The sequence below is a fragment of the Raphanus sativus genome, chromosome 3 (assembly GCF_000801105.2).
Source record: "Raphanus sativus cultivar WK10039 chromosome 3, ASM80110v3, whole genome shotgun sequence".
NCBI classification, from domain to species: domain Eukaryota; kingdom Viridiplantae; phylum Streptophyta; class Magnoliopsida; order Brassicales; family Brassicaceae; genus Raphanus; species Raphanus sativus.
In genome coordinates this window covers 18,330,617-18,355,276 of record NC_079513.1, presented here as the reverse complement: position 1 = coordinate 18,355,276, position 24,660 = coordinate 18,330,617, and the positions used below count along the sequence as shown (strand labels likewise).

The window sequence follows — 24,660 nt, the reverse complement described above, 5'->3', positions numbered from 1 at the left end:
TTGTTATCTGTTTTGATTTGGACCAAAATATTCAGATATCAATAATTTTACAAAGTAAAGTAAATACTAATATACAATATTTATAAGAAGTAAATCATAAATAATAATATTTTTGGTACATATATCTGATCTGATCATTTCTATGCATGTTTATATATATATATATATATATATATCTATATATAAGTTATATACATAATTTATTTATTTAGTATTTATATTACTAAATTTGTTATATTAGTTATTATTATTTTTAAAGCAATCAACTTTTATTTTTGTAATAAAATATTATTATTCTTTATTATTTTAATATTTTCATTTATTTATTTTAAATTGTAAAATTTGTTTTATGAATTCAGTTAAAAATTAATAAAATTTTACGAATCAAGTTAAAATTAATAAAAATTTGGACTAGACATTAGATATCTGGATGATTATAAATAGAAAACAGATCGGATAATCAAATTTTAGACGAAATGTATTGGATCACAATGTGTCCACCTTAGTTGCAGTCCCGTAATGGAGGCTCATAAAACAAATACATATGTTCCACATAATTTTAAGAATTAGCGTGGGTTCTTTTTCTGCCTATAGGAATTTATAGTTACCGTTGGATGATTCGTCTCAGACTTACTAAAGCATTCCTAGTGCTCCCATTGAGTCAAAGCATAACATAACTCGAAAAGGGGTTTCGGGTTCAAGTAACAAAGTTGCTTATTGTTGCCGTACATTAGGACGTGTAACAATTTTACAATAGAGAGAAAATTTAAACCAATATTTTACTCTCTTTTTTGACAAAGTCCAATATTTTACTTACGAAGCTCAGATATGAGTTGTTCAAAGAAAAAAGCTCAGATATGCAATAGATGAAAAATAGCTGAACTAATAAAACATATTATACAATCTAAATAGCCTTAATAAGATGTTCATGAGCATGATCAGGGTGATGCTGAAACTAAATTAATTAATTAACACAAAGTGAGTAATGTTGAAGATATCATTGATTAGTCGTAGAGATCTAATTAGTGTTTGCATAAACATTAATTGGCCATAAACAAAACCGATATGTGCCCGAAGTTACTAGGGGTTCAAATTTTATTATGCGTTCCAAATTCTTTACTTTATAACGTTTGGTGTCGATTACTCTCTTCTGCTTGGTTGGGATGGGCACACACCCCACGTATATATGTTTTCATTTTAGTAGCAAGACATGCCTCTAGCCATTGTATTCTGACGGATTTACTTTTTGGGTTGCTACATCTTTTCATCCAAAGTCACCTACATGAATGAAGTTTTTTTTTTCTTTTTGAACATTTACATGAATGAAGTTTAGGGCGTTTGGTTGTAGACAACTAGATTTGGCACATGTTGATAGGCTATTGCTAACATGCATGCAGTTAGCTAGAGCTGTGAGAATTGATGGCCGGTTAATGACATAATCTGAATGACATGTTAGAGTCATTTATAGTCCAAGGGAGATGACAACTTCAACTTGGTTTGTGCTTTTCCAAATTGTGTCCATCGTCCCTGTTCAGATGGTAATAAAATATGAAAATAGGTATATATATATATATATATATATATATATATTATGTAAATATATTCATTTGTTTTATATTACTAACTATATAGTCAGAATCTATAATATAATGAGACAGTGTTCTCACTCCCTGAGAGACACGTATCATTATCTATGGGTCTCACCTCTATTTTTTTAAACCAAAACGAATGGGCTAAATGAGCGGACTAATTGATTTTTGTGGGCTTCGTGTAGATTAGAGCAGTCGTCGAGAACCTTCGTCTGTGGCCATTCCTCTTCCGGCATCTCATCTGTGTTGTTTGATTTTTATTACTGCCACACATTCTCAGACGACGAAACGTTTCTTCCTCCTATAAACTCTCATTAGCTATTAGTAAACAGAGGTGAACAGAAAGAAAAAAAAATCCTTGCGTCAGATATGGCGGCGAGCTAGATGACAAAAGAGAAGAGAGAGAGATGGAAGAGAAATGTTTTCTGTTATTTATAAAGTGTGAGCTACACACACTAAATACATGTTGATAGCTTTATCCGGAATAAACCGGCTGTAAGACTAAACCGAATGTACAATTAAACCATTTACAATTAATTATATTGAACCAAATAACCAATATTCCTCCTCAAGATGGAGCATATATATTGATGAACTCCATCTTACTCATAAGATGTCGAAAGGGAGTAGGGTATAGAGGTTTAGTCAACAGATCAGCAAGTTGATTTGCTGTATGAACATGGAGAGATAAACAAGATATTTCTCAAAATTACAAAAGCAAGGCGAAAAGCAAGGCACCAACCCAAATCGGATTAAACTGCCAAGTAGCTCGTCACGCTGTTTGCAAGCCAACACGTCAAAACACCAAAACTGCCAAGTGTCTCCCCCTCGACAAAAACCAACGTCGGTTTTGGTCTAGATAACTACTATTTCTGATCATTTTCCTAAAGTAAAACTTGAGAACAGAGATAAGAGTGTCTTGTATTTTCTCAGATATTTTCTCAGATATTCTCATGAACATATTACTTTTCTGAACCAGACATCTTTTGAACTTTCATGTTTCCATTACCAAACGATCACAATGTCAGCTTACCATGTTTCTCATGAGTTAAATCAACCACAAGGCAATCCTCAAAACATTATATTTTTTGTAAACTTGATACTTCTTCTAATATATGCGACTATTAGCTGAAATGATAAATATCATACCATGCATGTGTTTTACTTTCCATGAAATTTTTCAGCCCCGTCGCCTCTCTACCCTCCGGTAATGGAGGCTCCACCACCACCGTATCCACCAACCAGCACGAGGTTCCAGGACTACTACAGTGGCTACGGTCAGCCGCATCCACCGCCTCTGCGTCCATATAGAGATGAGTACTATGGAGAAGGAGAGTATGTGGGTTGCTTTCCTTTTCTCAGAACCTGGTAAAGTCCAACGTTATTATATGATATAGTGTGTCTCCTCTCCGTCGTTGGGTGGTCTAACCAAAGATTTTTGTCTTCAGTTTTTTTCCTTTTGAATATGTTGAAAGAGGTTTTGGTTTCTTATTTAAATAAATTGAACTATGAATAATTATGTCACTATGTCACCGTATGTGAATCAACTCAGATTGATAAAGCCATCAAAAACAATGATAGTAGATTTATTTTTCCTTTTTGTAAATAAATCACTAATATATCTTTGGATTTTTGGAATGATGCAGTTTGACAACGCTATGTTGTTGCTGGTTTGTGGAACGATGTTGCCTTCCAAGTCGATACTAGTTCTTTATATGAGTTACTTTTGATCCGCTTTATGTGTTTGTTGTAATGTGCAAATCAGAAATCTTGTTTATGAAACATTGACTTCTGATTATTTTTCTTATAGAAAGATTTTGAGTAGTTATCGCATCCATAGTTGCATCCATAGTTACGGTCCATGATTCATGACGCACCTGTTGAATAGCTTATCCACGTTATCGTTACCATTACCAGATTGGTTGACGTAAGCATTCCCTAACAAAACTCCATAGATCAAAATGGAAGATATGATTATTACAAGGAGCTTTATAGACAAAAGCCCACATAAAAATTCAGAAGATCGTGTGTTATGATTGTTGGTAGAGATCACTTTGGTTGTCGCTGTATGCTAGCGAAATAGATATTTTATGATAGGCTACAGAATTAATTGACAAATAAAAACATCAATCCGATGAGGGACATATATAACCATAAAAGATAGAGAAATGTGTGAAAAGGAATGAGGAAGTCACTCACCAACAAAAAAGTTGATTTCGCCGTTAAACTGCAGATGACAATTTTAAAGTTACACTTCTCACTGATCTCGCATAAATAAAAACTGATTGGCAAAATCTTGCAGTTTGCAATAAACAAATTAACATTGGGCTGTTTAGTAGTTTTTCATAACACCAGTGAAAGCCAAAGTTAAGAAGATGATGTAATCATGTTGGGGTCTTACCTTTTCTCTTTATTTACGACTTACGAGCACAATTTACTGTTGCATTGGAAGGTAAAACAGATTTCTCCAAGATTCACTTTGTCGGTCAGAATTTTCCACACGGGATGATCAAACACAATGCGTAAATAAAGTCAGTATGCTGACTAGGGCTAGGCAAAAAAACTTGGATCCGAAGAAATAAACCAAATCCGATCCGAAAAAGTAGTATCTAATCCGAACCGAAGTTCATTAAATATTCGAACGGATTCAAAATTTTGACATTTTAAAAATCGAAATCAATCCGAACAGAAGTATTTTGGATACCTGAAATAGATTTATATACCTAAATATATTAATTATTTTTAGATTTAATGTATATAAAAATCACCTATATATATAAAATACTTTTAATTTGTTTAAATTACTTGAAAGAAATATAGTCAAAAATTAAATGTCTAAAATAACTAAAGTATATTCTAAACACCAAAATACTTAAATATCAATTGATTTTCAATTCAAACCCGTTATAAATTCTATCCATAGAGATTATGATCCAAACCAAATCAATTTATATGTTAAATTTTAGTATTTTGACATATGTTATTCAAATTTATATGTAATTTATTAGTTTTTTTTAGATTTTGAGACATTTAACTTATATAATAAATTTTAAAAATTTAAAAATAATTTAAATGGGTTATCCAAACCCAAACTGAATCCGCAAAGATCCGAAGTCCGAACTAAACCCGAACTGAAATTCAGGAATATCCGAGTAAAGTTAAAATTTTTGACTCCGAAAATCTAAAACCCGAATAGATCCGAACCGAACCTAATGGATATCCGAACGTCCACCCCTAATACTGACGTATGATGGCCAATCACATGCTGAAGGTTTTGTTTGTATAAGGTACTTGGAGTTGGAAATGATTGTAACAACGTCTGGAAATGATTGTAACAACGTCCACCACAATTTTGGTTTTAGGTTCTTTGAGATATAGAAATTAGAAGATATGGAAACAGAGCCGGTCCTTATAATTATTGGGCCGGAAGCAACTTTTAAAAAATTGGCCTATTTGTATATAAAAACTTTTTTCAAAAAGAATTGTTATTAAGGTGAGTCGAACTGTCAACCTCCTCCACCTTAAATTTAAGAATTACCAGTAGAGCTACTGGCTAACGAATTACCAGTAGAACTACTGACTAACTTAGGTATATATGTTGCCGGAAAAATTGATAATTTAGCGGCGGCCGGAAGCATCCGCTTCCGTCCAGAGCCGCCTTTGTATGGAAACTGTCTAGGTATTTATAAAATTTAGTCGGATTAGATTTGGTTCTTTAGTAAAAATATTGACAAAAACATCTGAAAATGTTCATATTCAGTTTAGGTTTGGTTTGGTTTAGATAACTTTGATTGTTCCAAATAAAAATACTAGATAATTTGGATAAATTTATATAATTTGGAAAGAAATATTCAGAATTTTTTCAGATAACACGAGCATAAACTTTTGACTTATGAATTGTAAGATATATAATTATTTTAAATTAAATAGAATATATATTAATTGTATTTTCAATTTTGGGTATTCATGTATTTGGTTTAGTTTAGTATAGAGAAACATGAACCATTTAGATCGGTTTTAGGTTCCGGTTCTTTGGATTTCGGAGTGTCCAAGCCTAATTGTTACGATATAACCTGGAAACTAGCTCTCAATTTGGTGGGATGTGTCTGAAAAGGAAATCATTTCTTGTTTGGTGTGTTTTTGTTATCAGGCAATGGGGATTTGAGAAGCTACTATTCAGGGAATCAAGAACAAAAATACGACGTGACAGGAAATAAGGGCTATCCAGGCCAAGAACGCGTTTGCGACAGGAGTTCACATGTCCGTTGCTACCATTACCACAACACCATAACAGTGCACGGGGAGCTTTGCAGAGAGATGCTACCTGTTTCAGCCAAGGAGAAGGTGACATTGTACAAGAAGCTTCCAAGTGTACGACCACAACATGAAGAAGCTAGTGAACACTATTAAAGAGTTTGAGCATAGAAAACTTGGGACCAAAGATGTGAAACATTTTTCATGACGAGATAACTGAATCCCTCTGTATCAATTAAAGGTACAGACAGTAGTGTTTCCCTTTACTTGTATCATCTGTTTTGTTCTCTTTTACTATTTCACTAGACTTTGACCCGCGCTTTTGAAGCGCGGAATATTTTACGATGAAAAATTTCACTAATAATTTAACAAATATTTTGGTTATATTTAAAGAGTGTGTATTTAAAATATTTTTGCATTTAAATCAATATTTTTAAATTCAACCCAATTGTGATTATACCGGTTAATCCGGAGATCTGACAATTCAATTTATGTTTTTAAAATATTCATATTAAAAAATCACTAAAACCCGAGACTAACCGATTGAACTGATGGATGACCGATATGTAATCTAATTGGATTTAAATTGTAATAGTTTCATAATTTGTAATCTTATAATCGAAATTTTAAAGTTTACTATTTTGCAATTTATGAAATTATGACGTTTCTACAAAATTTTAAAGAGAAAATGATAGATATAAAATAACTAAGATTAATTATTGTATTATTTGGAAACATTGATAGTAGTATAAAAATATATTGTTTGGAAACATTGATAGTAGTATAAAGAAATAAGTATATTGTTTGGAAACATGGATAGTAGTATAAAGAAAGGAACATTAGTGACTTAATATATGTTTAACTATAAAGTATAAATGTGTATTTAATTTAAAAACTTACAAAATAAATGTTAGGTCCAACAGAATGTTTCTGTTTTAATAAGATAGATTAATAACTTCTGTAAAACATTTTTTAAATGCGTTGTGTTCTCTGTTTAAGTATTGAACTTAGTATAAACCCAAACCAAACAATTGCAAGACGAACATGTGATTCCATTATCAGTTTCACAGAAGAAAATTCAACCGGTTCCAAACTTCAAACTGAACAAAGTAAAGGCTACAAAGAGAGTATAATCATTCTACCGGTAAGCTAAACCGGTTCTTAACCAAGAACACTTCAACGAGTTATAATACCGACACTGGAGATGTACTAGCTCTTATATATACAGTCACTGTTTAACTGAGTTACTCCTGTGATTCAGTAAGGCGGTTTTCAAGAATCAACATCCGTAGGTGATTCGCCTACGACTCGTTCTTCCTCGTTTCTTGTTGCCTCTTCTTCCAACGGGATCAAATTGCAGTGGATCGTGTGTGACACTGGTTTCTCTAGCTGAAACAGCCTGCAATGCCCCCACAAGACAACAAGTTTACCATCGTAAGTGTACTATTTCAACTAAAATGTATGTCCCCTAGTTTCAGTTTGTTTTGTATATAATTTGCATTAGTATCTCCATTACGAGGATGTGGCAGTACGAAATTCTCTACTGAAAACGGGACTTAAAGTAAACGAGATTACTTACGGATGCTTGCACAAGGTCGGGCACTGAACAGTCAATGCGTACTTGCAAGTAGATAGCTCAGTGATCGATGTGACCATTGCCCTCGTTTCAGCGCAGACAAACCTCACCTGCATTGAGAATTTTTTCAAGAATCATGCATCCTCTAATTCCATCAGCAAAATGCTAAAAATCAATAGACACTAGGTTATACCTCAACTTCACGAGGAGTTCCTGTAAGATCACAGGTGGTCCCATTGGTGTATATATGAGAGTGATACCTGCAATGAAACACACACACACACACACAACCTCTGAGATATAGAGCGTTCGGTTATAAAAGTTATGTCAAAAGTAAAACCTCAGTTTAGATACCTCTCTTTCATTGTAGAAACATCAGACACATTTTGATTAAATGCAGCAGTTGCCTCTGCGTCATACTTACCCAAGGAAAACTCTTGGACAATCTGCAGTGGCAGCAGGACACAAAAGGGTATTCATAACACATCAAAGCCATAGCAGTTACGCAGCGAAACAGAGAGAAATCAAGAAAATCACCAAAAGGGAAGCAGATGAAAAGCACATATATACCTTGGTGCCATCCTCAATGTGTAGCTGCCTTACCGAACCTAGATGACAAAACTCATACGACCACCAACCCTCTTGCTGCACCCAATAAAAAAACCATGGGATCAGTCTTGTTCTGTCAAAGAAGCACAAAAAAAACGTGCACTCGAGGCCCCTTACCCTGACAAGGCATTTTTCATCCAGTGGCTGAAGCAACTCATCAGGAGTCTTAAGCTTCACCTGCTTATCCGTTTCCATCAACACAGTGCTAACGTTCTGCTGCTGAGTAGAGGTCCATCCGCTAGTAGCTTCCTCCTCCTTCGGTAAGAAACATAAGAATCGTCTCCCTTGCTTATCAAGCATCACCATAGACTCCAGATTATCACCCTATTATCATTCACACACACACACAGAGACCTCTCTCTGTTCAGTGGTTTTGAAATCACGAAACTGTGAAGATGGGAGATTGATTTTTTTTTTTTTTTTTACCGGGTGAAACGGTGAGTCTTCGGGAAGAAACTCGATCGTGTACTTTGGTTCGCGGTTGTTTCGGCTGAATGTTCCCACTGTTTTGGATCCAGAATCATGGAGTGATTAGATTGAATCGGGAGATTTAAGAGATGGTGAGCAATGTTTTACCTAGATGAGTTGGAAAGATCTGATCGGCTAAGATATTGGAGGTTGAGGAAAGGGAAGCTATAACTATAACCAGAGATAGTATGATCTGCGTGATCGTCATCTTTTGTCTGCGAATTGGGAAGCAGGGTCGCAATGGAGGAGACGATGTTAGATTGTTGACGATGAAGGTCGAGTATTTGCTTTTATGATGTTGGACCGTATCAGGCCCGGCCCATTTATAATTTGTCAATATGGGTTGCTTAAAATAAGCCCATGTTGATATTACGCTAGTTTCTGGTTCAGTCTGACCCGACCCGGGAAAATAAACGCACTACTCTCATCAAATGAAAGTGTTCTTTGTTGCGAGTCCAGTGAGCTTACGAATAAAAAAAAAACACAATTTGCTAACCAAAGACGAGAGTGTGTTGTTCTCTCGCATAACGTGGGTTTCAGCCACAGAGAACTTATAAGGATTGATTCATGTTGTGGTCTTTTCTACGACAACATTCGTTTAAGCCAAAGAACTTGCAACGCATAACTTCACTAGTCTTGATGCAAGTAGGGAGAGGATTAGCGAAAGTTACCAAACTGATCAAATCCAAGAACTCAAATCAGAACAAACCAAACTCGTCTCACCAACGAAAAGGACACTGAATCACACGAGGTCCAAATAAAACTAGATGAACAGTTCCAGCAAGGCGTTTGCAATGGAACAAATAACAAGAGTATTACAAGACATATTTTCCTAACATAATTCTCCAAGTCCTTGTGTTAGAATAAACCCCAAACAAAATAATTACAATGAGGATCGGAAAAGATACAAGTCTATGCATCTCTCACCAACTTTAAATAGTAAACAAATAATTCAAATATTCACGCTTTATATGTTTCCACACAAGGAAACCAAAACCAGCAAACTTCAAAGAAGAACAAAGATTAAAGGAGTAGAAACAGATTACATCATTTTTATTCGATTGCTTGCAAGTGTAACAGCTTATGGTATTTGTCTATACAATGATTCTTTAGCTATGAAAAAACTTTGACAAAACCCGTAGAAGCTAACTTACACCGAAGAAGATGTTCATACAAAAAAAAAGAGTTAATCCTGTTGTTTATCGGTTCTGTTCTTGTTTCCGTATATCAGACCAGTAACCTACAATATAGCAAACAATTGATAACTTATAAACAACATTCCTAAGGAACGCAAATGACTATTGATTGATTTTTTTTCGTTGTTGTAAAACTGACCTGAGGATCAGCGATTGGTTTCCTCTTCTCGACGTATTCATTCGCATCGGCCACCGCGAGAAGTGCCCTTGCCTAATCAAACATAAACGGAATTGAAATTAGAGATTCCGTTTTTTTTAGAGATAAACGAGTGTCGAGATCGGTACCTGCTGTTCCTTTTTGAGATCCTGAGCTGGTTTAACCCAAAGATAGTAAGCAATTGTTCCCGCGACGAGCCAAGAAGCGAGATTCTGACCTCCTCTAAGTCCACCCATGGAGTTCCCCACGAAAGACCTCACGTTCCCCATTGATCTTCTCCAATCGTTACCCATTTTGATACGACTCTGAATCTCTTCACTTTGATGATGGATTTTTTTTTTTTTAAGGAAATGTAAAAGTAAAGCAGCGATTTGGTTTGATTCTAATTTGCTTGGTGCCCACTGCGAATACTCAACCGGTCGCCGGGACCGGTTTGTGTGGCAATTCAACAATCTGTGTTTGTCTGTGATTGAACATCGTGCGTCTATACTCCGCGTAGCATTAGAAGTTCCGATCTAATATGTGGGCTACATAAAATTGTTAGGCCCATCTACTTTGAATAAGGTAGCTGTAAAATGCTGGAATCAGTACTAACCTTCATAACCTTCATGAGAAGAACTAGTTACGGGTTACACTTATACAATAGACCGGACCCAGGCCGCAATCGAATCCGGTTATAGCAATGATGGTGTTGGTTGACAAGAATCCAGAAAAGCTAAGGGGGGTGTATTCAACCGAGAGTTTCAGGTGATTTGTATTAAAATGACAAATCCACTGTTATTCAAACATGAATTTTAAAAACTCATTTAAAATCCACTGTTATTAAACTTGACATTTCGTAAAGTATTCTGAAATCCACTGTAATTGAAAAATATTTTAAGTTGTGGGATTTTAAAGTTTTGAGGTGATTTTAGGGTGTTTGGGTGGAGTTTCTTAGTGAAAAAAAAATAAAACTCAAATCCCATTGTTTTAGATGATATTCTAGAGTAGTTTAACAAAAATCACATAAATATCTGCAACTTATTAAAATCATCTGAAACTCCATTAAAAATCAAATCACATCAAATGCTAAATTGAATACATCCCCCTAAAAATCTTAATGATGATAATTTCTGAGTTGACTAAATGAACTGGGTTAAGTTAACTCAACATGCTAAACTGATTCAGTAAATTTATTCAAATTTACCAATTTATTATATTTAAAATTGTTATATGCAATATATTATATTAACCGACTATTTTGTTACAACTAAACATTTTATATTACTCATAAATTATTTGTTGTTGGTTTTAGGCTTCTTAGAAGTCAAACATCATATTTTTTTGAAAAGTAAATAAGATAGTTTGATACATATGTTTAAGAGACAGTAGATTATTAACAACACTCATATTTTGTTATTTATTTTAGATATATATATATATATATAATGTATAAACATCTAAAAATATGTTAGTTTTTAACAAGATATCTCATAAAATAATTCAAAATTACATTAAAAATATGTAAATTATTATATGTTATTAAATATGTAAATAGGCTAAATAATGAATTACATATGCTAGTAGTTAAGTTACATCAGCCTCTAAAATGTATTTAGCTAAATTATCTAATGTATCAAATAGATATGTAGCTGACTTTCAACTTTATGTCTATAACATAAAAATATTCTCAACAAGTATAAATATTAAAATGCAAATACAAATTTAACATTACCTATTATTTAATGCCTAACTAGGTAAGAGTTCGTCTTCACTGATCAGATTACTTGATGGACTTTAATTTTGATCATTATCTTATCCTATCAAAATCCTTGATGATCTATTGTAGACGGTTAATCATCATTTTCATTGGTAAAGTTCATTAAAAATCATTATTGGGTGAGTAAATAAACCAAACACAAAAATTTAAATTGAATCAATCACAAAAAAATAATATGAACCAACTTCAATATTAATATCATCTATAATATTTGGGGTTTTAAATGAGCCGATATTCAAAAAAATTTGAAAATTTGAAAATTAAAAAACAAAAAAATCTATATCAAATAAAAATAAAAATCTATATCAAATTTGAACTCAATCTTGAATAAATACCCAAAATACTTAATGCTGTCAACAAGTATAATCATTATCTCAAACTTCAGTATAATGCATCTTTTTGTATCTGGTTAAATATTAAGAGTTTTTGTGTGTTTAACAATTGCATTTGAAGTTTTGATTCTAAAATTTAAACAATGTTGCTTTATTTTTGAAATTTGAATGATATTTCAAAAGATTTTAGAATTTTTAGTTGTTAGTTTTAACATGTTTATGTTTATATCCTCTTAAATCCTCCTCTTTTGGATCATGTCACCAAATCTTTGTTTAGTGTATATTATTCAAACTATTCAAATTTATAATTAAAATATGATTTTCTGAATCACAAATAAGTATTTAAGTAGTCAAGATCTTAATTAGAATTAAATCCAAATTCAAACTGAGTTCAACTAGATTTCTAATATAGTACTATATCTGAACGGAATTCAAGAAACTAAAATCAAATTTGAATTGAATTTTAAAAATATTCTAGTGGGGACAATATATCCTATCAGAATTGAAATCTAAATGAATTTAAACCTTAACTCAATTGGTAATCCGTTTTCTAATTGTAATACATAAACATGATTATACTTATATTGCTATGTTTAACATCATTAATTCAATGTTTATCGCATTACTGAAAAACGATTAACATCATACCTAAATACAGATTTGTCAATTTATAGTTTAGACTTTTCAGTTCTCTAACAAAACTTATCATCTTAATCTTTAATTTGATATTACATGAAATGCATACAAATCTAATCAAATATGGATTCAATTTTAGTTATGAGATTCATCTTCTAATTGAAATACAAATCCAATCATAAAAAATATTATAGTTAACATATACTTAAAAAGAGTTGTTTTATGATAAAACATAGAAGGATCTAACTCAACCTTGAACATGGATCTTATAATTATAATACATAAACATGTTTATGTACATATATTGCTATGTTTAACATCATTAATTCAATGTTTATCGCATTACTGAAAAATGATTAACATCATAACTAAACACATATTTGTAAGACCTTTTGAGTTCTCTAACGTAACTTATCTTCTTAATATTTAATTTGATATTACATGAAATGCATTCAAATATAATCAAATATAGATTCAATTTTAGTTATGAGATTCATCTTCTAATTGAAAGACAAATCCAATCTGAAAAATACTATAGTCAATATATACTTTAAAAAGTTGTTCTTATGATAAAGCAAAGTAGGATCTAATTCAACCTTGAACATGGATCTTACAATATTGCTTTCAACCGAGATGAACTTGGTTCTTCCTAAAAAAAATTGTTGTTGACATTTTAAAAAAAAAACAAGAAAACTTGCTGTTAAATCATTAAGTTACCTCACCAAATTGAAACTTGTTTGAATGAACAGTAGTTTCTCTATTCTAGTCACATTTGTTTCTCTAATTTTTTTTAGAGAAGAAAATTTTAAAACTAAGAGTATCATATATTTTTTTATTAGATTTCTTTTATTAATGAAATACATAAAAATTTGTAAAGATATCAAAAATTAATTATTTTAACTATAAATAAATCATTAAAATTTATAATATACTTATTAATTAAAATATTTTGTATTCATCTATATTCATCTTTAATCTACACCGCGCGTGGAATTATCTCATTAACAAAATTTTGATCCATCTTAATTGATGAAGACACAATTATTTTTAAAGGTTGAAAATAAAAAAAAATATTAAAGAATTATAAAAAGAGTGAAGATAATTTCTCCATTAGATTTAAGTGACATATATACAAATATACGTACTAACAATGTATGTATTATAAGGGAAAATCAAGCTATTGTAATTGTGTATAGAACAAAGTTTGCCTAATGAACTAAATATGTTATTATCTTACTTTGTGTATATAGTGAAAATATTATTTTAAAATATCAAAACTAAGAGCATCATATATTGTTTGATTTTCTTAAATTTATTTTATTGAAAAATACATAAATATTTATAAAAGATATCAAAAAAATTGATCATTGTAACTTTAAATAAATAATTAAAATTTACAATATATTTATGTATTTAAATTATTTTGTATTTATCTATATAAATCTTTAATCTACACGACACGTGTAGCTATCTATTAAGAATATTATATTTTAAAAGATATTAGGCTAAAAATTGTAAAGTTAGAAAATAAAAAAAATATGTTTAGTCAACTTTTTATATTTTATTTCCCTAAAAAGGTTGGAATAAAGGAAAAATAAACAGGAAAGAAAGGAAATAGTTAGATATTGATATTGTTGACAAATAGTAGTCAAAGATATTATGATAAATCCAAAAATCCCTTTTTCATCCAAAAGGACATATATATATATATATATATATAAGTCATTATATATTTTCCTGGTCTTAACAAAATATAAAACCCCAATAATTGTAGGGAGCAGGCAGGAATCCTCTTTGCTTTATTCCCTGAATTTTCGCCAACTTACCGTAAGTCTTCTCTCCCTCCCTCCCTCCCTCTCTCTTTCTTTCAATTTTTAATGTAAATTTCGAGATGTTTTCTATTTTTTCTTCCAGTAATTGAAAATTCTGGATGAAAATAATTTAATCTTCTGTTAATATTTAAAAAAGTTTTATTGTTTTATTAAAGCTTAATTTTTTATCTTACTCTCTAATTCGGAAATTCTAAAGCGCGATCCGTTTTTTCTTTTTTTTTTTTCTTTTTTTGAGAGAGAGATCTGAAAAATCCTTCCGAATTGTTAAAATCTCATAGGATTTTTCTCTTCTGGGTTGAATTTTTGCTTAGGGTTTAGGTGTAAAGTTTCGAACTTTATCTTCACTCTCCACGTCAGTGCTTCAATGGAAGCTAAAGTTAGGGTTTTGTAGTGAATTCTGCTAACAAGAGTCTTTTTGTTCTGTTTTTCTTTGTTTGGGAAAGTGAAGAAAGATGTCGGAATCAGAGACCGGTTTAATGACAGCGAGCAGAGAATCATCAATGCCATTCACAATGGCTCTCCACCACCAACAGCACAACCAACCTCCTTCTCCTCCTCCTCCTCCGCAGCAGGAGCAGCAGCAACAGTCGTCGCCACCACCGCAGCAGCAGCAGTACCAACACAACTCAGCCGGAGGTGGGAATCCTGCTTTGAACATGAACTTGCCCGTGGAGATGACGACGGGGAGCGAGCCTGTGAAGAAGAGGAGAGGGAGACCGAGGAAGTACGGACCGGAACTGGGTTTGGTTCCCAGAGCTCCTTTCACCGCCACGCAAACTAGTGGTGGTGGTGGTGGTGGTGGTTCCGGCGAAGGAGGGTCGTCTACGCAGAAGAAGATGAGAGGACGACCTCGTGGCTCTATCAATAAGAAAAAGCTTCAGGCTTTAGGTAATTTATATACTCTTTTTTTTTTGTAATTGGAATCTTCTTCCTCACGTGATCTGGTGGTGGCTTGGATCTTCTCTGTCGGCTGCAATCAATTAGAATATTGTAAATTGGTGAATATGGTAAACAATGTTCCGTAGAGTATTAGAATCCTTCTCAAATTACTTATATGCCCCTCTTGACGTATCGTGTTCAACAATCTCTACTCGTTTGTGGCTTTTGGAGTTTCATTGTTCTTTAACATTATGAACTGCAACTTGAGCTCTTAGTGTTGTTTTTATTGTGTATGTGTGCTTTGCTTTTGCAATCTTGTCATCTTTTGTGTTTGAGGTTTATTAACTGAAACTTGTTTGTGTGTGTGTGTGTGTGTTCGTTTGTTGTTGCAGGCTCGACAGGAGTGGGATTTACGCCTCATGTACTTACCGTGATGACTGGAGAGGTGTGTTATCATCTTATTTCTTATTGAATTTCCTTATTTTACTGCATAGATGTGTCTTAAATTCACCAAGGTCTGCAAAATCATGTGTATTTCGAGAGTTCGGGTTGTTGTGTTAAAGGTCAAACATTATTGGTAGCAAGAAAGTAGTGAACTTGATCAGAGTTTTCGTTACCTGACAAAGATTATGTCTTGTGTGTGGCTGTTTGTAGTGCTCTGGTATTTTAGGTCCATTTGATTTGGTCTGGGGTAAGAGCTGACATTTTGTTTTCTGAATTTTGTTTTATGAATTTTGGACAGGATATCGCATCAAAGATAATGGCGTTTTCTCAGAACGGACCACGCACTGTGTGTGTCTTGTCTGCAAATGGATCTATCTCCAATGTGACTCTTCGCCGGTTCGCCGCATCTGGTGGAACCGTTACATATGAGGTATCAAAGATTTGGCTTTTTTGCATATTTCTTCAGTTTCTTTGTCTCTGATGATTTTGCTGCTTGCTGACTTGTTTTACATTTGAAAACCAGGGGAGATTTGAGATTCTGTCTTTGTCGGGCTCGTTCCTTCTCGTAGAGAACAACGGTCACAGAAGCAGGACAGGAGGTCTGAGTGTGACCTTATCAGCTCCTGATGGTCATGTCTTAGGTGGTTGTGTAGCTGGTCTTCTTATAGCAGCATCACCTGTTCAGGTACTTTCTCTCTTTTTTTCTCCTCCAATACAACATTACATCGATGCTCTCATAAGAACAATGTAAATGACACATTTGGATAAAATCTCAAAATCACAGATTGTTGTTGGGAGTTTCATACCAGAGGGGCAAAAAGAACAGAGACAGATGGAACTAGCGTCGTCACCGACATTACTACCGCGTGTGGCACCAAGTCAAGTACTGATGAATCCGAGTAGCCCGCAGTCTCGTGGCACAATGAGCGAGTCATCTATCGGAGGACATGGAAGCCCTCTTCACCAGAGTACGACAGGAGGACCTTACAACAACACCAACAACCTCTCCATGCCTTGGAATTAGCCATGTGATATTATTTGTAGTTTTAAAAACTCCAACAAGCCTTCTATTATTAGAATGATGATATGATTCTTATCTTTAGTTTAGGCTTATTTTAAAAAGAGTTTAAATAACTTAACATGCTTTGTGTTTCGTTATATTTTCAGAACCTTGAGTTGTTCAATATCCTGATTAATGTAGATCTTTCTTTTTATTATGAAGTTCATCAATCTTGAAAACATTACAACACCAAAAAACAATACTGTTTTTTTTTTGTTTAAGCCTGGTGGTGGTCTTTGGCTCTCTTCAACAAAAACCGCATTGAGAAAAACCCAAGAGCACTAGTTTGCCAGAACCACCCCATTGCATTCTCCGGGTCGACTCGTTTAGCCAGAGACCAAGCATAGATTCCTTCTCCAACGTGTAGTACCACTGATACGATGAAGACAGCCCTTACCATCGTCATTGTCCTGAAGAAGAAGAGGCTTAGAGCTCTTAAGAAAGGCACAGGTCCTACTTCCGGTAACCACCCCGCAGCGAAAAGAGCTGACATTCCTACCGCAACAGCTATCCAAGTGAATATGGTTGGACCGTCTAATGATCTCTGTTTCCTCTCCTGCCAATACGAGATTGTTGCAGCCATGCCTTCCTTGGAGCTTTTGAATGGTACATATCCAAGCTCTTCCTTGGCCTTGAGATATGAGAAGTAATGGGTAACACCGACCTAAAACAAGATCCAACAGAATCATCAAACAACTTTGTTTCTGAACTCAGCTGAGTTGAGAGATTTGAGGAACTGTTACCTTATAGACTTCAGCAGGAAGAATAAGAGGCTGAGGTAGCCAGCTCTTAGATAGCCATGGATACAAAACAGTGTACACTCCTTGAAAGATCTTACCCAAGGTCACCGCAACAGGTACAGAGATAGTAAACTTGGGAATGTCATAGTCCAAACTTCGTAGGAAAGGACGTAGAAACTCAAATGTATTAACCGGAGAACCTATCAAAAAAAAAAAAAAAACTCAGCTTTGAATTAGCAAAAGCAAGTCTTTAAGGCTAACATTGTTTACCATCAGAGACGAAATAAGGTTGACCAGCAGCAACAGGCTCTCCTTCTCTACCAGGAATATCATCCAAGAGTCCCATACTTGCCAATATGATAGCTAAGACAAGGTTCTCAACATAAATCCAGTCCGTCTTAACACTCGGTTCACCTGTCCTGAACAGAAGCAAACCCATCTTCGCTAGATTAACTATCCTAGGAAGATGTCTGTCTTCACCAGGTCCATAAATAGCTGCTGGTCGGACCGCACATGTATACAACTTCTTCCCTCCATTTCTACATAAAAACACACACACAAGAGCCAGTGAGAAGATTTTTTTTTTTTTTTTAACTTTGGTTCATATTAGAGTCTTTGACTTACTTAAACGGTCGGCCGTTACTCTTGAGGACAAGTTGTTCCGCAATGGATTTACTCCGACCATAGGCGTCGACGTGATCATCAAGCGGGTAATAAGGCAAGCTCTCGTTACCGTTCCTAATCTCCTTACCACCGAACACGACGTTGTAAGTGCTGACGTAGACTAGTCTCGTGATCTCGTGTTTGAAGACGGCTTCCAAGACGTTACAAGTCCCGTTTATGTTGACCTCGTCGCAACGACCGAACTGCAGCATCTCTTTGCCGGACATGCCGTAGGAAGCGAGATGCAGAACGCAGTCTGCTCCGTCTAGCGCCTTGTCTACATCTTGTTTCCGAGTTACGTCACCTGTTGTTCAAGATTCCCAAGATCGCTCCCGATTTTAAATCTAGTGTGATGATCTATATGATGATGATCACTGATTTACAGATCGAACTGGATTCAATTGAAGAGTGAGTGAGAGAGAGAGAGTGTGGAACCTTGGATGCAGCGAACGCCGCTGTTTCTGAGGTCATCGGACCAAGGAGATGAATCGCGGAGGTCGAAGGAGCGGACCTGGCGAGCACCGCGGCGAGCTAGCTCCAAGCAGAGGGCGGCACCGACGAAGCCGAGGCCTCCAGTGACGACGAAGGTGTTGCCTTCGACACCTTCGTTCTCGCTCAAATGCATTTAAAAAAAAAAGATTTCTCGACACGAGTTTGACAGGCGATGAGAAACTGCAGATTTGAGCGTCTCTCCGACAACTCACTGGCTTTAACTCACTGTCTTGACTTTTCAACTTTTTTTTAACTCAAAAACGTTGTAATTGGGGACATGCCCCTCCATTTTTAAAAACTACTAGATTCTCACCCGTCCTTCAAAGGACGGGTATATTTTTTGTTTTAATTTTGTAAAGAATTTTAGTAGGACTGGGCGTTCGGGTATCCATTCGGGTTTCGGTTCAGTCCATTCGGGTTTCGGGTTTTTGGGGTCAAAGATTTCAGCCCCATTCGGATATTTCTAAATTTCGGTTTGGATTCGGTTCGGATCTTTACGGGTTCGGTTCGGGTTCGGATAACTCATTTAAAATGTTTTTAAATTTTCAAAATTCATTATATACTTTAAATTTTCAAAATCTATAAGAAAGATAATATATTACATATATATTTTCATAACATATATGTCAAAATACCTTAATTTAACATATAAATTGTTTTTTTTAATATTTAGATAAAGAATCAATAGATATTTAACTATTTTGGTGTTTTCAGTATATTTTAGCTATTTTAAACATTTACTTTTGACTATTTGCATATATTTTCCGAGTTTTGGAAAACTTAAAGGTATCTTATATATTTTTAACCTTTTTAATATACATTATATATAAAAATAATGTATATATTTAAGTATATAAATTTATTTTGGATACATTCGGGTACCCAAAATATTTTGGTTCGGATCGGGTTCGGTTTCGGTTCTTTAAATACCGAAATTTTGAACCCGTTCGGATATTTAATCAATTTCGATTCGGGTTCGGTGCTACTTTTTCGGATCGGGTTCGGTTTGGTTTTTCGGGTTCGGCTTTTTTGCCCAGCCCTAAATTTTAGTTTTATATTTGTGTTTTCCGTAATCATATTTGTGTTTGTCTTTGTAATCATATATGTGTATTGAATTTGTGATGTTGTATAACTATAAATTTGTACCCAGTGTTTTAGATCCGATCTAGACCCGCAGTTGAACCGATAAACTTATTGATCCGGTATATAATCTGGTTTGAATTTTAAGAAAAAATTATTATTTAAACATCTATGAAAACTCACGAGACCCCGCTAAAACCCATAATCCGGCTATCAATTGAACCGCTGGTTGACTAATATGTAATTTTAGGATATTGAGCTAATTTGCTCTTTTATTTTTAGTTATATTATTAGAATCTGTTTGTATTCTAATTAGGAAGTTAGATTTTGGTCCGCCTTTTAAATGGACAGGTATATTTTTTATTTTACATATTTTTTAGAAATTTGATTTTTATATTTTAGTTTTTCTTTATAATCATATTTGGATCAATTTTTTTAAAAAAGTTATTAGTAAGAGGTTTTGATAATTGTATTGAATTTGTGATGTTGCAAACCTAATTATTTGTGTTATAGCCATTTTACATATTAATTTTATAATTTTTACATTTTTTTAGAAATTTAATTTTTATATTTTAGTTTTTATTCATATTTGGGTAAACTGTTTAATTTTAAAATTTAATTTTCATATTTATATTTTTTGTAATTTTAAAATGTAAAATATTATCCGGATCCGGATCCGGGCTCCATGGATATCTGTTTTTTGGACCAGATTGGATCGCAGATCCAGATTTTAATTCTCAGGTCTAATTTGTGACACTTTAAATTTTGGTGATGTTTTTACTATATCATTTAAATGTGATGAAGAAAATAATCAAATAATTTCTATTGCACGAAACTGAAATAAAAATCTAATTGTAGTTGATACAATACGACTGAAAAGCCAATAAGATATTCTATTTTAGTGGTCTTGGATATGAAAGTTATGTTATAAAAAGACTTATAAATTTTATGTGTATCGGAAATTTTATAGAAAGAAATTTTATACCCGCAGGAGAAAGATAACACTGATGTATGATAAATAAACGAGAGAGAGTTTCTTATAGAAGAGAGGAAGAGAGGTGTGTTTACAATCGAACGAATTCGTTCGTTTATATAGAGAGTAAAAAGAAAAAGTTACTGTGCGTGCATAGTGACGTGGGCTCCACATAATAAATCTCATTTGTCGAAGTTACGGTGCGTATATCTTTGACGTTGCTTCTTCTTCTGTTTTTCATGTTTATAACACTCCCCCTTGGAGACCAGTGTCACTATCATCTTTTGCTCAACGTCTTTGTTGCCTCGTTAAAAACCTTTCTAGGAAAACCCAATGGGAAAAACCATAGTAAGGTAAAAAGAGTACAACCACGTAAGCTCCCCCTCGAATGAGCAGTCATAGATCCTTCTGATGACGCATTCCAATATTATGAACATGTTTTCTGAACACCGAGGTAGGAAGTGATTTAGTGAAGAGGTCAGCTGCATTGTCGCATGATCGAACGTATCTTACTTCAATCTCTTTCTTCTTCTCGAGCTCTTGGGTGTATGAGAAGAACTTCGGGTGTATATGTTTCGTTCTATCGCTTTTGATATATCCTTCCTTCGTTTGAGCAACACATGCCGCATTATCTTCGTATAGAATAGTTGGCTCCGTATTTTCGTCAATTCCGCTGCTTGAACAGATATGTCGGCTTATTGATCTTAGCCATACACATTCTCTACTTGCTTCATGGAGTGCGATGATCTCAGCGTGATTTGAAGAAGTGGCTACAAGTGTTTGTTTCTGAGAACGCCAAGATATAGCAGTGCCTCCGATCGTGAAAACGTATCCTGTTTGTGATCGGGCTTTGTGTGGATCTGAAAGATATCCTGCATCTGCAAAACCAACCATTGGACCTTTTGAATCTTTAGAGTAAAATAAACCCAAATCAATGGTCCCTTGAAGGTAACGAAAGATATGCTTAATTCCATTCCAATGTCTCCTTGTGGGAGATGAGCTGAATCTTGCCAAAAGATTAACAGCAAATGATATATCAGGCCGTGTACAATTTGCAAGGTACATCAGTGCTCCAATTGCACTTAGATATGGTACTTCCGGACCAAGTATCTCTTCATTTTCCTCAGATGGTCGAAATGGATCACTTTCAATATTAAGTGATCTAACGACCATTGGAGTGCTAAGAGGAGTTGATTTATCCATGTTAAAGCGTTTCAACACTCTTCTAGTGTATGTGGATTGATGCACAAATATACCATTTTGATAATGCTCTATTTGTAGGCCAAGACAATATTGTGTCTGTCCGAGATCTTTCATCTCAAATTCTCCTTTGAGATAGTCTGATGCCTTTTGTATTTCCTTCTGAGTTCCAATAATATTTAGATCATCAACATATACCGCGATTATCACAAATCCGGATTTTGTTTTCTTGATGAAAACACATGGACATATGGGATCATTTACATATCCTTCTCTTGTTAAATGCTCACTGAGACGATTATACCACATACGTCCAGATTGTTTTAACCCATATAATGATCTTTGCAATTTTATTGCACATAACTCTTTCGGTTTGGAACTTAATGCTTCTGGCATTTTAAATCCATCAGGAACTTTCATGTAGATATCAGTATCTATTGACCCGTATAGATAGGCTGTAACAACATCCATAAGACGCATCTCAAGATTCTTATCAGCTGCTAGACTCATCAGGAATCTAAAAGTGATTGCATCCATAACAGGAGAATATGTTTCCTCATAATCAATTCCCGGTCTTTGAGAAAAACCTTGGGCAACAAGACGAGCTTTGTATCTTGTGATCTCATTTTTCTCATTTCGCTTTCGAACGAAAACCCATTTGTACCCAACAGGTCTCACATCTACAGGTGTGAGTACAATAGATCCAAATACTTCTCGTTTATTAAGCGAATCAAGTTCGGTTTGTATTGCATCTTTCCACTGTTTCCAATCATGTCTCTTTTGACATTCATAAACAGATTTCGGTTCTGGATCTTCAATTTTCTCATTTATTTCACTTGACACAATATATGAGAAAGCATCATCAACATCATCCTTTTCATTTCTGTTCCATATCTTCTTATTATGGATGTAGTTGATAGAAATCTCATGATTCCTTTCTGATTCAGGATGCTCTACTTTTTCAGTATTCTCATCGTTTGTTTCTTCCAAAATACTTTCTGCTATTTTGGGTGTATCAGTCATCTCGATATCCTTTTGTTTTCTAGGATTTTTATTCTTAGAACCAGCAGGTCTACCTCGCTTCAAGCGTGTTTTAGACTCACGTGTATCATTTTCTTTTCCTTGATCATTTGGTACTTTGATACAAGCAGGAGCATTTGCAGCTGGTATATGAGATTTAGTTACCGTCTTGGTATCCGCAAAAGCATCAGGTAGCTGATTTGCTATACTCTGTAAATGCATGATTCGTCGAACTTCTAGTTCTGACTCCTTAGTAGGAGGATCAAGATATAACAACGAAGGTACACTCCATTTGATATCATTTTCTACATTTTTGTTTTCTCCCCCTAGAACTGGGAATACTTTCTCATCAAAATGACAATCGGCAAAACGTGCCGTAAAGACATCACCAGTCTGTGGTTCTAGGTATCGTATAATTGATGGAGAATCACAACCAACATATATTCCCAACCTTCTTTGTGGTCCCATCTTTGTACGTTGTGGTGGTGCTACAGGCACATATACCGCACAACCAAAAACTCTAAAATGGGAAATGTTTGGTTCTCGACCAAATGCTAACTGTAATGGAGAATACTTATGGTATGCACTTGGTCTGATCCGAATAAGTGCTTCTGCATGTAAAATAGCATGTCCCCATACAGAGGTTGGAAGTTTTGATCTCATGATCAATGGTCTTGCAATCAATTGCAGGCGTTTAATCAAAGACTCGGCCAAACCATTTTGAGTATGAACATGAGCCACAGAATGTTCAACTTCAATCCCCGTTACCATACAGTAATCATTGAATGCTTGGGATGTGAATTCACCAGCGTTGTCTAATCTAACTCTTTTAATAGTGTAATCGGGAAACTGTGCTCGCAGTTTGATTATCTGAGTTAGAAATCTCGCAAATGCCACATTTCGAGATGATAATAGACAGACATGTGACCATCTACTGGATGCGTCAATTAATACCATAAAATAGTGGAATGGTCCACAAGGTGGATGTATGGGTCCACATATATCTCCTTGAATTCTTTCAAGAAACTTTGGTGATTCTGTATTAATTTTGGTTGGCGACGGTCTTACGATCAACTTACCAAGAGAACATGCAACACATGTCATTTTATTCCCTTGAGAAATCTCCTGTATTTTCAGTGAGTGACCATGTGAGCTCTCTATGATTCTACGCATCATTGAGGTGCCTGGGTGGCCGAGCCGATCATGCCATAATGTGAAATCTTCTGGATTTTCTTTTATTACAAGATTGGATTCGATTGCATCTATGTAGGTATGATGCAATCCCGAAGGGAGTTCGGGAAACTTTTCCAATATATGTCTTTTGCCATATTTCTCAGAAGTTACATACATGTATTTCTTTCCATCCTCAGTTGCAGACTGAGTATCATATCCGTGACGATAGATATCTTTGAAACTCAACAAATTCCTTTTAGAACTCGGAGAGTATAAGGCATTTTTTATGGATAATCTTGTTCCATTCGGCAATGTAAATTTAGCTTTACCAGCACCTTCAATCACGTCTGCAGGACCTGATATTGTATTGACAATAATTTTTGTCGTTTTTAAATCAGAGAAATATCTCTTTTGTTTCAGAATAGTGTGTGTTGTTCCACTATCTGGTATACATATTTCTCGTATTCGTTTCTTGGATTTTGTTCCACTGGCATTCTGATCCATTTCTGTAATAGTCATAAACATCAA

At 34.4% G+C, this 24,660-nt stretch overlaps 5 protein-coding genes across 6 annotated transcripts; 2 read left to right on the top strand and 3 right to left on the bottom strand.

Moving 5' to 3' along the window:
• The first annotated feature begins 2,465 nt into the window (after positions 1-2,465).
• LOC108846982 (protein CYSTEINE-RICH TRANSMEMBRANE MODULE 7) lies at positions 2,466-3,413 on the top strand. The gene is made up of 3 exons (XM_018620156.2): positions 2,466-2,653; positions 2,774-2,957; positions 3,236-3,413. The coding sequence occupies exons 1-3, from the start codon at positions 2,611-2,613 to the stop codon at positions 3,294-3,296; spliced, it is 288 nt and encodes a 95-aa protein (XP_018475658.1). The 5' UTR covers positions 2,466-2,610; the 3' UTR covers positions 3,297-3,413.
• A 3,461-nt stretch (positions 3,414-6,874) lies between these two features.
• LOC108838223 (protein OS-9 homolog) lies at positions 6,875-8,762 on the bottom strand. Its single transcript, XM_057006150.1, has 8 exons — positions 8,605-8,762; positions 8,455-8,531; positions 8,146-8,352; positions 7,990-8,064; positions 7,774-7,865; positions 7,613-7,679; positions 7,423-7,529; positions 6,875-7,242 (listed from the first exon to the last, which is right to left on the bottom strand). Exons 1-8 carry the CDS (start codon positions 8,702-8,704, stop codon positions 7,116-7,118), a joined length of 852 nt encoding a protein of 283 aa, XP_056862130.1. The 5' UTR covers positions 8,705-8,762; the 3' UTR covers positions 6,875-7,115.
• A 763-nt stretch (positions 8,763-9,525) lies between these two features.
• On the bottom strand, positions 9,526-10,311 carry LOC108838222 (uncharacterized). The gene is made up of 3 exons (XM_018611184.2): positions 9,978-10,311; positions 9,832-9,903; positions 9,526-9,736 (listed from the first exon to the last, which is right to left on the bottom strand). The coding sequence occupies exons 1-3, from the start codon at positions 10,140-10,142 to the stop codon at positions 9,683-9,685; spliced, it is 291 nt and encodes a 96-aa protein (XP_018466686.1). The 5' UTR covers positions 10,143-10,311; the 3' UTR covers positions 9,526-9,682.
• A 3,988-nt stretch (positions 10,312-14,299) lies between these two features.
• Positions 14,300-16,952, top strand: LOC130509131 (AT-hook motif nuclear-localized protein 10-like). 2 transcript variants are annotated; one of them, XM_057004788.1, is made up of 6 exons: positions 14,300-14,403; positions 14,852-15,296; positions 15,680-15,732; positions 16,030-16,161; positions 16,255-16,416; positions 16,516-16,952. In XM_057004788.1, exons 2-6 carry the CDS (start codon positions 14,861-14,863, stop codon positions 16,753-16,755), a joined length of 1,023 nt encoding a protein of 340 aa, XP_056860768.1. In that variant the 5' UTR covers positions 14,300-14,403; positions 14,852-14,860; the 3' UTR covers positions 16,756-16,952. The 2 variants fall into 2 exon arrangements, with proteins under 2 accessions (XP_056860768.1, XP_056860769.1); XM_057004789.1 differs by having other exon boundaries at positions 14,325-14,403; positions 14,857-15,296.
• Positions 16,916-18,904, bottom strand: LOC108847813 (uncharacterized). Its single transcript, XM_018621155.2, has 5 exons — positions 18,630-18,904; positions 18,156-18,498; positions 17,802-18,070; positions 17,535-17,731; positions 16,916-17,455 (listed from the first exon to the last, which is right to left on the bottom strand). Exons 1-5 carry the CDS (start codon positions 18,817-18,819, stop codon positions 17,009-17,011), a joined length of 1,446 nt encoding a protein of 481 aa, XP_018476657.2. The 5' UTR covers positions 18,820-18,904; the 3' UTR covers positions 16,916-17,008.
• Positions 18,905-24,660: the final 5,756 nt, after the last annotated feature.